At 59.1% G+C, this 12,264-nt stretch overlaps 1 protein-coding gene across 5 annotated transcripts in view; it reads right to left on the bottom strand.

The window, feature by feature from the left end:
• KLHL26 (kelch like family member 26) overlaps nucleotides 1-7,277 on the bottom strand; it is a 31,252-nt gene extending 23,975 nt beyond the window's left edge. For 3 of the 5 annotated variants that reach the window (XM_046904704.1, XM_015300139.4, XM_015300138.4), the window contains exon 1: nucleotides 7,216-7,277. In XM_046904704.1, the coding sequence (XP_046760660.1) occupies nucleotides 7,216-7,262 (47 nt within the window). In that variant the 5' untranslated portion in view covers nucleotides 7,263-7,277. Of the gene's footprint in view, nucleotides 1-402; nucleotides 4,140-5,348 lie in introns of those variants that run through there. The other 2 variants (XM_040653775.2, XM_040653776.2) reach the window with 2 other exon arrangements.
• Between the last annotated feature and the right edge of the window lie 4,987 nt (nucleotides 7,278-12,264).

Consider the following 12,264-nt stretch of genomic DNA (forward strand, 5'->3'; position numbering starts at 1 on the left):
GCTTCAAAACTGCGCCTCGAAATTCATGTGGGTTCTCATTGAGATGACTGACAGCACTCAGCTGTGCTTCCCCTGAAGTCCCTCCCTTCAAGTCAGAGCACGCTAACAGCCTTAGTACAGAGAACGGCGTCCAGCTACGACATCCTTCCCCTAATAAAAAGGATTAGCAGAAAGGCAGTTGCTGACAAGACCCTTATCCATTACTTCGAGAGCCAAGAATCATCGCCGCGCTCCCACTCTTCCCATGGCGAAGGAGGAAAGCGATTGGAGGGAGCGACTACATGAATATTCATCGTGTCAAACTCATTTTACTCCTCTCTTCAGAGCGATCCGCTGGAGCAGAGAGGAGGAAACATCACACGCAAGTAAGGAAACGGCCTCGTCCTGCACGCTGCCACTCACCAAGCCAGCCCTCGCTGCCCCACATAGAGCACACTGGAGGGATGGCAGCCCTGCCGCTCCCTGCAGCTCCATCTCCTGCAGGATTCTGCCCATGGCACTTTTCTTCACTGAAAAACCACGAGGAATCAGTAGGAAATCAGCAAAAAGAGAGGGGGGGGGGAAGACAGGTGTGAAAACAGCAGCAGTGTTTGCAGCACGGCTGGTAGGAAGGGGCCTGCAGCAGAAGCTGTCACCCGCCGGGCACAGCCCCACGTTATCACTCAGCTCTGCTCCGCTCGCTGGAGATGGAGAGCAAAGCAGCAGTGGGATGTCAGAGTCAAACCAGTACAAAAGGAGGCCTTGAACATTTCAAAGTGCCTTTGTGAGGCTGTCTGTCTAAAGCGAGATCTGAATATGCCGTGCATTTGTTGCTTAACAATTTGTTACAGAGGAGGCAGCCTTGCAGACAAACTTCAGCGGAGTTGCATCCACTTCTCAGCAGTTCCAAACATGCCTCCGAGATAAAAGCCATTCATCTCACAATAGAGAGAAACTGTTTGTTCTGCTCCTTCCCCAGCCCTTACAGTGCAGGCAGGGCCCTCAAGCTTCTGGAATTTTCCTCATTTTTCCATCTATGCTCTCAAGAAGATGGCAGAGCTTTGCAGAGCTCCTGCGCCCGCAGTGTGCTGTAGTGGGGCTGAGCAGTGCCAGAGCTGTATGGCTGCACCATTCCTGCCCTGAAAGATGTCAAAAGGGAGACTGTCAGCCACACGGAGCACCTCCACGGCACATCCCATGGGCTGCACAGCTGTCTGTCAATGGTGACGTGACTGAGGTCTTTAACCCGGTGAATACACCACTACAAAGGTGACTTTACCAGGACAGAAACCCCACTTTCCATATGGGAGGAGGCAGGCTGGATTAGTGGGCTGGACTTCAATAGAGGCACTGAGAAGATGGACTACTTGCCTCGGGCAGCCCTCTCCAAGACCACTAACATCACTGACACCCAGTTGTCAAAAAGGGACTGCCAGGGACAAGTAATGGGATAGAGGATTTGTCTCCAAGCTGCTGCTCTGAAGCCAGATTGCTTTCAATCCTCCCCAGTCACTGCAGGACAGAGCTCAGCACAGAGCCGTGACCACAGCCTGGGGACAACCAACGCCAACCCACGTGAATGGGGAAGAGGTGAAAGTGAGGGTTAAAGGAGCGGCTCCGGGCAGACAGCAGGCAGGGAAGGCAAACAAGTCCAGAAACGCTCCTCCTGCCGCCGCACCTATTGCAGGAGGGTGGCCATGTTCGTGCCCCAAACACTGCCCCGCATCCTAACTGACGTTCCCAAGCAAGGACTGCTTCATTTTAGACCCTAAACAGACGTGGTGAGGAAGCAGCAGAACACATGGCCGGACGCCCACGGGACCTCCAAAGCTGACGGGCTGGGACATTTTAGGGCCTCCAAGAGCAGCCCCAGGACTGCCCCGCAGCACCGATGGTGACGTTCTGCCCGCCGCAGTGACCTCGGCCTCACCCGCGCTCTGCTCCCAGGACAGCTGGCCCTGCTCTGCCTCCTCTGCTCTGCACAGCGCCGAGCGTAATCCAAGATGCATTTCAAGCTAATGAATCATTTCACTATTCTTTTTTTTTTTTTTTTTTTTTTTTTAACCAAATCTGTACTGATGATTAAAAACATCAAAGCTGGAATTAAAGGCTTACGAAGCATGAGTTCATATTTCAGCGTGTTTGTAACTCCTGCACAAGTACAAACAGAGGGAACTACACCAGGCTAGATTAAACATTTCAGCCACTGAATCAAAGGGAAAAAATTCTTCTGCTACACAAGTGCCTGGCCCCTCGCTACTCCTCCTTCACAACACGGTCCTCCACGGAAGGAGGGATGGTTCTGGTGCTTGCATCGCTCAGCATCCCCGCTCAGCATCCCTGCTAATATCCACCCACGGTTTCCCACTCTCTGGGCAGGTGGTGCTCGGTTATGTTTCATACAGGAGGAACTCCAAGGGGTTGGCAGGATTTCCAAGCAGGGCAGCCTTCCAGCAGCCAGCCTCTACAGTAAACACGAGCTCTGAAGGCAGGACCCCGCGGGGCATGGCTGGGGTACAAAAGAGGACAGAGGAAAAGCAGCAGCTTGTGTGTGTTCACATCAAGCACACAGTGCCACACAAACAAAGGGCTTGGCATTGCAAAACAGCCGGCCAGGCACCTCCAGAGCACTCAAACCTGCAGCAATTTTTTATGGCGAGAGCAAAAGAACCAACATAAAGCTGCAGAGTGACTTTATTTAGCACATACGGTACGAATACTAAGGACTTGCCTTAAGAAAGGCAGCATTATAGATACTTCAATAATGCAAATCATTTAATGCCCTTAGCTTCACGCCTAAGTGAAAAACACATTCAGGTTCTGATTTTTAAACTACAATTAAGACACGTAAAAATCAAAACAAAAGTCAAACTCCCTCGGATAAGTCACTGGTAGCCATGGTTACTGCAATGCTTCAGATCCTCCAGCTCCGTATCACATGCCCCAGTGCTGGAGAGGAGTTTTCAGCACCTTGCACTGCCCCCCCTGTGCCACAGCCGGCCTTTGGGTGCGAGCAGAGCTGCACTGTAAGGATTCCTGCCCTCGTAACCCACTGGCAGCACAGCAGCGAGCAGCAGCCACCAGCACCCCCAGAACAGCACCCACCATCGGGTCCTCAGCAAATGCAGCAGCAATAAGCACAGCAGCTGATGAAACGTTAACGCACTGGCTGAAGGCAATGGTTCCATCATCCTTAGAAAGATACGCGAGCAAAATTTCTGTGCTCCCTCTTCCACCTCCTCCCCTTAAGTCCTCCGACCTCCCTCCTCCGCCTCCACTCATTTCCACCTCCTGACACCCTCTTTTTCATCAAAGGCAATAAATACAAGTGGAAAGCCTGAGACCAACGTCCCTATTTAGAAGTGACAGGCAATTTGGAGTGCTCAAACGAAGAACATAAATGAGTTTGAGCTTCAGAAGGATTTATGCTTTGTGGGGGAAAATGGTCTTCTGTAAAACGTCCCAAAGCGAACAGTGAGAATTCAGCAGCGGTTTGAAACACCTTTTGTCTTTTAAACTTCCAGTCTCAAAGTTAAGGAGAAGTTAACGTCTGGAAAAGGGAGAACAACACAGAGGCACTGCTGTCAGCTCTCAATCTGCTCCTCCCCATCCACTTCCCGCTCGTCCTTCAGCATCCTTCATCCCACCTGCCCCAAAGCTGGAGCCAAGGAAACCCCCGCGACCCAACCGTAAGGCAAAGGTCTTTCCTGCTTCTTCTTTATCGTAATATTATTGTTATTTTTTGCATCATGAGAAGTCTGAACATCTCTGCGTCTTTCTCTTGTTTGCTTTCCAACTGGGCGCGGGCAGAGCCCAGCACACACACACAGATATGTTCTGCCCAGACTTCCACCGTAGGCTGCCTGCGAGCCAAAGGAGGTGGGATTTGGGTTTCTGCTACGAGCACTAATGAAACTGGATGTCTGTCAAAAGCTGGCCGGTGAAATGGTGCATTGGAGCATGGAACAAAAAAGTGGAGGGTGAGATCCACAAACACACCGAACTCTGTGCCACCTCATGGAGTTTCAACGTGAGGGAACGGTCAGTGCAGATCTCACACTGCACACAGTGTGACTGAGCACATCCCCATGGTGCGTGGCTCCCAATGCGTTCTGTGCCGCTGCTTAAGGCAGCGCTGCCAGCAGTCGGTTTCTCCCACCATATGCCCCTATGGTCAAACCCTGGCTTGAAGAGGAAGCAAACTGCAGCGAGACCAAATCAGAGCTACCAGAGGCAACAACTTCAAAACCCAACCGTGAGGCCCTCGGAGCAGCATTCCCCTCAGCCCGTTTCTGCAGCAGCCCACGGCACTCTCTGGGCAGCGCTGCAATAGGGATGAGAGCAGTGCAGTCATTGTGGTGCTGGAGCAGGCAGGGAGCAGCAGAGCCGCGCTGCCGTGACCCACAGCACGCTGCTCCTCCTCACCCCACACCTCCACCCTGCAGCTGACTGCACCGAGCAGCCAGGGATCTCGAGCAAACGCAATGTGAAGCGATGGAACAGCAGGCAGGGCAAAGAAACCCACACCGTCCCTTTTACGCAAGCTGGAGAAAGCACTTCTTGCAGCAGATGCAAGCAGCTGCCCCAGCACTTGGCACCGTAACACCAATTCCAGCTCGGTTCCACGAGCAGACCTCACCACCACGGCCACCTGCAGCTGCTCCCCTCCTTACCTGAACCCTTCTGGCAGGCGTGGGCCCATCCCAGACATCCACACGCCTTCCCGGGCAGCTTGGCTCCATGCACACCTCACACCACAACACAACCCAGGGCAGCCGGCAGTGCAGAACAGCCCTCCCCCGGTTTTCCAGACCCGCACTGATTTCTCTGCATGCCCAGAACTCATCTTCCATACAAATAAGGGACTGGAAGAGACACCGCAGCCTTCACCCACAGCGTGAGGCACCTCTTTACAGAGCCACCAATGCTGAGTAAGAGAAAAACCTGTACAGAACCACTGGGCTTTTCTTCTGGCCTAAATAAAGCCTTCAGCTCAAAAGTCTCCCAGCACTGAACAAGAAAGCAGCAGTGATTTTTTACAGTGATCCAATCCGATTGCAAACATTTCCATCGCGTCTACCAGATCTAACAGCTACATCTGCTTTTCAATTGCCACGTGGCAGAGTATAGAACACATAAACCACACAGAACTTCGTATGGTTGCAAAAGGAAAGAATGTCAAAGCGAAGGCCGAAGCTGTGTGAGGTTACAGCAGCACGGAGGCGAGGCAGGCTCAGCCCTTGTTATCCTCCTCCCTCTGATCGCCTCACCCTGCCCCGCTGCCCGTCCTGCTGTCCCCCTGGGAGCAGTGGGGTTAGGGGAGTTCAGGCTGACTTTCTCTTGATGTGATCCAACACACGCGTACTCACAGATAAGAGAGACCTGCGGGTCCCCCATCCATCCGTTCTGGGTTTGACAGGTGGGATCGCTTTCAGCAGTGTGTAGCAGCATCACGGAGGGCTTTGAGGGCTGTCTGTACAGCCTGGCTGCCTTCCTCTCCTTGCAGGATCTGAGACACAGCCCCCCCCAGCAGCACGTCTGGGCACCCCAATTAACTCCTGCTTGAAGGCCTACGTGATGGCAGCCTCTCCGTGCACCCGAAAGGTATTTTCCCTCTCTCTCTTTGTGACCTCACTTTGTGCCCTATGAGCAACACTGCGGAGTTCACACATCTCATTGCCTACAGTGCTTCCCTGACTGAGGGTACAACGACTGCAGTGTTTCTGCTGCTGGTTCTGCTCACCAAACCCAAAGTGCGGCCCCATGAGCAGCACCGAGCACAGCTTTACCAGCAGGGCAACCCTGCAGTCCTTCCATGCGAGACCGAGGGCTGGGAGTAAGGCACGAAACCAACTGTAGCTCAGGAAGCTATTAGCAGGGAAAGGAGGAAAAGAAGAAAGGCAAGTTTATTTCAAAAGAGAAGATTCGGGCTGTTTGCTTTTATGTATAAGAAGAAACCTAACCACTTGCTGTTAAAACAGCAAAGCAATACTAAGAATACTGCAGAGGACACAACCGTGCTGCCAGCATCTGCTTCTCCTGCACACGTCCCAGGCAGAGGGAGCAGAGCAGCGGCTGCACTTCACACCATCACAGCCCCAAACCTCCCGCTGTGCTCTGAGTGCAGGGCTGAGGGGTTCCCAGCGCAGGGCTGAGGGGTTCCCAGCGCAGGGCTGAGGGGTTCCCAGCGCAGGGCTGAGGGGTTCCCAGCGCAGACGCCCGTTGTGCCCCGGGCAGCGCATGGCGCAGAGCCCTCCTCAGCCACGCGGTCACAATTCCAAAGATGGAAATTCTGTCCGTGCTGTTTGGGTAACAGCAGCGCCGTAACGGCATGTGCAAGGAATGGCCGGGCAGGGCTTCGTCCTCCAAGTGAGAGAGCAAACATTCAGTAAGTGAATGAGGGCAGGGGCAGAAGGAGCCGTCGAGGAGGCACTTCTGTGTCGGAGGGGCCCCGAGGTTCTCCTCTTGCTGCACGCGGGCTGTGCGCTGTACCCGATGTCCCCCCAGGTCTCTCCCCACGGGCTCCCCATATTCCCCAGTAAATCCATCACTGACAACGGGCCGCTGACACCCAGCGAGGAGCGGCTCTCGCGTTTCACCGGGCTTCAGCTTTAAATTACCCACACCAACCAACCTACGGGCACACAGAGCGCCGCGGGGCTGCGGCCCCATTGCGGGCGGTTCGTCCCAGCGCTGCAACAGCCCCGGCACAGCCCTGGAACCTCTGCAACAGCCCCGGAACAGCCCCCAGCCGCTCCGCAGCCACCGGGCAGCGACCCGCGGACAGACGGACGGCGCGGCCTTCCGAGCGCTGCCAGCTCCGTGCCGACGCCGCAGAGCACAGCGCGATGTGCGGCCCCGCACCGCCCCGCACCGCCCCGCGCTCCGTGCCCGGCTGTGCCCCACGGGGCCGCGCGGCAGCGCTGCAGGCCGGCCCGGCCCGGCCCAACTCGGCGGCGGCGCCGCGCCGACGGAAGCGCGGAGCCCCCGCGGCCCTCAGCGCCACAAACGCCGCCGGGGCAGCGCCGCTGTTATCCCGGCGGAGCGCCGCGCGGTGTCCGCCCGGGGCAGTCCGGCCGCGAAGGGCCGAAAGCGAAGCGGAAAACGAAGCGGTGCCGAAGCGCGGCGGGGCCGCAGCCGAACGGCGCGGGCCCCGCCCGCCCCCGGGCCCACCCGGGCCGCTCCCCGCTCCCGGCCCCGCGGCCCCGCCCCGACCCCGCGCCGGGCCCCGCTCACCTGCTGGGCCGCTCCGCGCCGAACTCGGCCCCTCCGGACTCCGCCATCTTCGCTGCGCCGCCGCGGCCGGGCCGGGCTGGGAGGCGGCGGGCGCCGCGTTAAAGGCGCAGCAGCGAGCGGTGCTCGGGGCGCCGCTCCGCCGCCACCGCCGGGGGTCACCGCGGAGCCCCGGGACGGCCTCGGGAGGCGCGGCGCCCGCGGACGGGAGCGCCCGGGGCCGCCTCGGCAGCGCGGTGGTGCCGCGGCCCGGGGGACGGCGCGGCCGGGAGAGCGGAGCGGCTTTGGGTGCGAGGTGGGGGCGGAGGTGCCGCTGAGCCGCACAGCGCTGTGGCAGCGCCGCAGCCATCCGCTGTGTGACAGTGACCCCCACAGTGACCCCCACAGTGACCCCCACAGTGACCCTCACAGTGACCCTCACAGTGACCCTCACAGTGACCCTCACCCGAGGGCTGAGCGGTTTCCATCGGGATTCCGAGCGTGAAATGCTTTCTGGAGACTGCGTGGTTATATGGCCCCCGTCCTGGGGTCAGAGCTGCCCACACTGAGGGCAAGCAATGAAACCCAACAACCACCCAACCTCAGCCACCACCCAACCCCAACAACCACCCAACCTTAGCAACAACCCAACCCAACCACCACCCAAACCCAACCCAACCCAACCCCAAACACCGCCCAGCCATCCACCCTGGACCAGGCTTTGAGGTGAAGCCCGCGCCGTGTGGGTGCATCCCACTGCAGAGGATGCCGTTCCGTTGCCGTATCCGATGCCCTCAGTGCCTTTCCATGGCCAGGCCTGGTGGGCTGTGTGATTTCTGAAGCCGCCACGCATCTGGAGGCAGCGGATGGGCGAGAGGGCATTCCATCGCCAGGGGAAGTCCGGAAATTATCCATCCTGGTGGCTCTGCCAACAAGCATGGGTAAATCCCTTTGATTTCCCATGCCTCGGCGTCCACATCTGTATAAGGGAAAGGGGGAATAAATGCGCTTGGAAAGCCATGAAAACACCCTTTCAAGTCAGCCTGATGAAAACTTCATGTTCTGCAGCCCCCTGCTTCAAGGAGGGGAATCCATTTCAGAGGCAACGCTGTGTATTTTTCCTATTTAAACCTTCTAAATCTGCTGGAGCATTAAAAATATTTGGCATTTCCACAGCACATTTCATTCCCAGCTCCAAATGCGTTTTACAGACATTCATTAATTAAGCCCCATAAAACCTTTGGGACAAAGGGAAGCAGGACTTCTTCATCCTCCGCATGGCTGCGGTGCCCACCACCCCAAGCTGTGCTTTGGGATCGCTGAGCTTTGGGATCGCTGCGCTTTGGGATCACTGCGCTTTGGGATCGCTGCTCCTGCCACCCCCAGCCCCGGCCCTGCAGCACCAGCCCCGCTCCATCCCATCCTGCTTCCTCCAGGGCCGCTTTCTCTTTGCAGCACCCCCCTTCTTCTTTGCAAGGCTTACACTTCACACGTCCACATTTCATTCTTTAGGTTCTTTATGTATTATTTGAAGTGCTTTTTGTGGAAGGGCACGGCTCCAACGTGGCCCCGCTGCCACCCGGCCCGGAGCGCTGCGCCTCTGCTTCCCGGCAGGAAAAGCCCCTCATGCTGTAAATGCCTTTCACATGTTGCCCAGATCCCAGCTAAATGGAACCCCTGAAGTCTCCCAAAAGCATGAAAAATGCATTTATACGACGCTGGGAGGAAGATGTGTTCCATCACGGCTCTGCTGACCAGGCGTGCTGATTTGTGTCACGCGGAGAGGGAATGGAGGGGGCATTTCGTGCTGTTTCAGGCTGCCGATGGGACTCCATCTCCCGCAGCAGATCCAGGAACTTCCTCGTTACCGTTATTGTTTGATTTTATGGGCCATTGGATATTTATTTTTATTCCCATTCATTATTTGTTGAGTGCACTCAGCCCCGTCCCCACGGAGCCTGACTTATATCTAAGGTGGTTTTTACGAGCAGTGTTAGCGCAGCAGCTGAGCGACGCGCTCTGCTGTAATACATTGATCCCGCACACACAGCCCGCCGGCACCGCGCAGCCCTCCTACTGTGGAGAGCTGCGATCCCCCCATAAAAGCCCAGATCTGACTTATAGGGTAAGAAACAAAGGGATCGGCCCCGGACTGTCACATCCCTCATTTTCCCGGTGCTCGCTGTAAGCCATCGGGATCTTTGAGCCCTATTCTTGCCCCCCCTAAAGCATGAGGCCCAGCACTGTGCCCGCTCAGCACACCCAAGCTCCCTCCTGTCACGGCCACAAGTCCCACATCTGTGCTTCACATCCACCCCCAGCACTGCGGGGCTCCCCACAGAGTCCTGGGCTTTCCCCCCACCTGTCCCACTGACGCCCAGCAGCGGCTCTGCGCAGTGCTGTCTCCACACCATTTGCTGTGGGTGGAGGCAGCCATCAGCTGCAGCTTTTTCCCCTATTCTTGCTGGATTCTCCCCAGCCCAACGCAGCCTCTCGCCTTCCTTCACGCTGTCAGTACAGAGGAGCCATCGGGTGACCTCTCTTGCTTGCTGCCCCCACACAGCGCCAGCACCAGCGCTGCTCCTTCTCCTGCTGGCACAGTGCTGGTGGCACTTCTAGTGCCGGCGGTCGCATCCCTCTCCATTGCTGGTTGGCTGCTCCCCACTAATCCCCGTGTAATCCCAGCAAGAGCGTGAGCTGGGGAAGCACGCGGGCCGGGGTACGCCTGCACGTGCCGGGGCTGTCCCGTCCCCTTCCTTCCATCTCACCCCATCAGGATGCCCTGCTCGTGTCTCCGCACCGCCGCACTCCGGCACAGAGCTGCTCCCGGTCTCTCCTGGGAGGCTGTGAGAATGGCACACCCCTCCTCCCCGCTCGCAGCGCTCCCATAGGGCACAGAGCAGCCCCTATCGCCCACCACGGAGCTGAAGCAATGGTGCATCACAGCATCCTGCTGGGATGGAGACCATCGGCTCCAAAGCGTGGCCGTCACGTCCCATACAGATAACAGCCGTGTGCGTACGCCCATAGGTGTAGGCAGTGCTGTGCCCTGTGCTGAAGAGCAGGCCGGAGGCAAGCTGGAGCAGCGGGCACGAGCAGAAAGCAGCAGCGCCACGTGGGGCTGCTTTGCAGGACGGCTGCGCAGCGCTCGGGGTCCTTCCACTCCCAGCACCGCGTTCAGCATCGCCGGCCGTCCCCGGCGCCGTCCAACGGAGCCGCGATGCAGCGAAGCGGCCCCGCACGGCTCACACGTGTCGTCCCCCGGTGAGCAGCGGGACGGCTCCGCCGCCGGACGGCCAGCAGGTGCTGCGGGAAGCGGTTCCCACCCGCGCGGCCAAACCGCAGCCATACGGCCGAGCTCCCCCTGACCAGCTTGGCTGCGCTCCTCACCTGGCAAAAGAACACACGGCAGCGAGAATAAACACGGAGGGAAGCGAAAGCCCCTCGCGGCCCAACGCACGCGGTCTGTGTTCCAAGAAGTAATGAAGCCCAGGGAATGGAAAATCCGTGTCACTTGGCGGCGGGCGGAGGCACGCAGCGCAGTGCCGGCTGCGGATGGGGCGCTGCGGCCAGCGGCACCGCGCCGATCCCCCCGCCTGGACACGGGAAGGATTTGGCTTTGCTGCTCCCCCTCTCCCCCCGAGCGGTCCCTCGAGCGGGGCTGGAATGTGCGTGGTAGGGACAGAACCAATCCCATTAGCACCAGGAGATTGTTTTTCCTTTGGTTTTCCTGTCGCTGAATCACCCGCAGCTCCTCTCCTCCTGGGTAGGGTGTGGGGAGGAGGGTGGGGAGCGGATCCCCCCCGCCTGCAGCCCCGTCCGACCCATCCTCATCCTCACTCCATCTCTGATAAAGGTTTACCCCGCAGGGCCCCAGGCCGATGAAGCTGCTCAGGACAGCAGCGGTGTGGCCGTGCTAACCAGAGAGCAGCCCTTCCCCAGACGAGAAGGAGCTCGGGCCCTCTTTCCATCATCTTCAAAACACGCGCTCCAAGAAGGCCCCAAACCGCTGCTTCCTCCTCATTGTGTCCCCTTATCAAAGCCCTTCATTCCTCCACCGTGAGACGCGGAGAAGCCGTGTGTGGCCGCTCTGTGCTCTGTGCCCGGCCGGCACTGCTGGGGAGGAGGGGGGGGGGAGCAGCGGGTGCAGCCTCGACCATCACTGTGATGGACTGAACTGTGATGGACATCGCGGGGCGCACGACGGGGGCTTCTGGGGCCCTTCCCCACCCCCCATCCCAGCCCTGGGTTTTCTGCCCCAACAGCACCCGGGGAGGGAAATCCGTGCGTGAATGCACTGCAGTGTGAGCGGCGGTGGAGCGGGGCCAGCTCCGGGCAGCTGAGATTTCAGGGGGGCGGCGGGGGGGGGGGGAGGGGGGCGCTGTCCCGGGGGGGTGGAAAAGGCAGCGGCAGCGGCAGCCGGACCCAGCAGGGCTGTGCGCAGCGGCACCGAACGGCACCGGCACCGAGCGGCGGCACGGCACGAGCCCGGCGCTGCTTCGAGCTCCACCGTGGGGTGCTGGGGGTGCAGCTCGCCGCCTCCCCCCGGCTTTTTGGAGGCCGTGGGGCCGCTGCTGGCCTCAGCGCGGCTGACAGTCCCCACCTACCGGCCTGCGCTTCCCTCCCGAGCGTGGCTGAGCTGGAGCCGGTGGGGAGGACGCGGCCCTTTGCGGCCCCCGATGCCCACCGTGGGGTGAAGGCGCGATCCCACCGCTCCTCCCCGTGGCATCGCTCCTTGCACATGGGGCCACACACCGCGATTTGTCGCTTTCCCCGTGAAAAACTCGCAAGGAGGGAGCGAGGAGGGAAAAGGCGTCGGGTGGAACTCAGCCCGGCTGCCTGCGGGGGGGTGGAACCAGCGGATTTCATGCGTCTCTCCTCACTGCAGCGGGGTCCCTCCTCACCTGCTCCTTCCTGGGCACGGCTCCCTGCGCCCCGCGCCAGCAGTGAGGAATCTGATCCAGCCTGAAGGCGAGGAGTTTGTTTGCAGCCCCGTCCCAGGAGGGACCGCCGGAGCCCGCGGCGCGCAGGGTCTGCCAGCTGTCCGTCCCACCTCCCCCCTGCGCTGGGGGC

The sequence above is a fragment of the Gallus gallus genome, chromosome 28 (assembly GCF_016699485.2).
Source record: "Gallus gallus isolate bGalGal1 chromosome 28, bGalGal1.mat.broiler.GRCg7b, whole genome shotgun sequence".
In the NCBI taxonomy this organism is placed as follows: domain Eukaryota; kingdom Metazoa; phylum Chordata; class Aves; order Galliformes; family Phasianidae; genus Gallus; species Gallus gallus.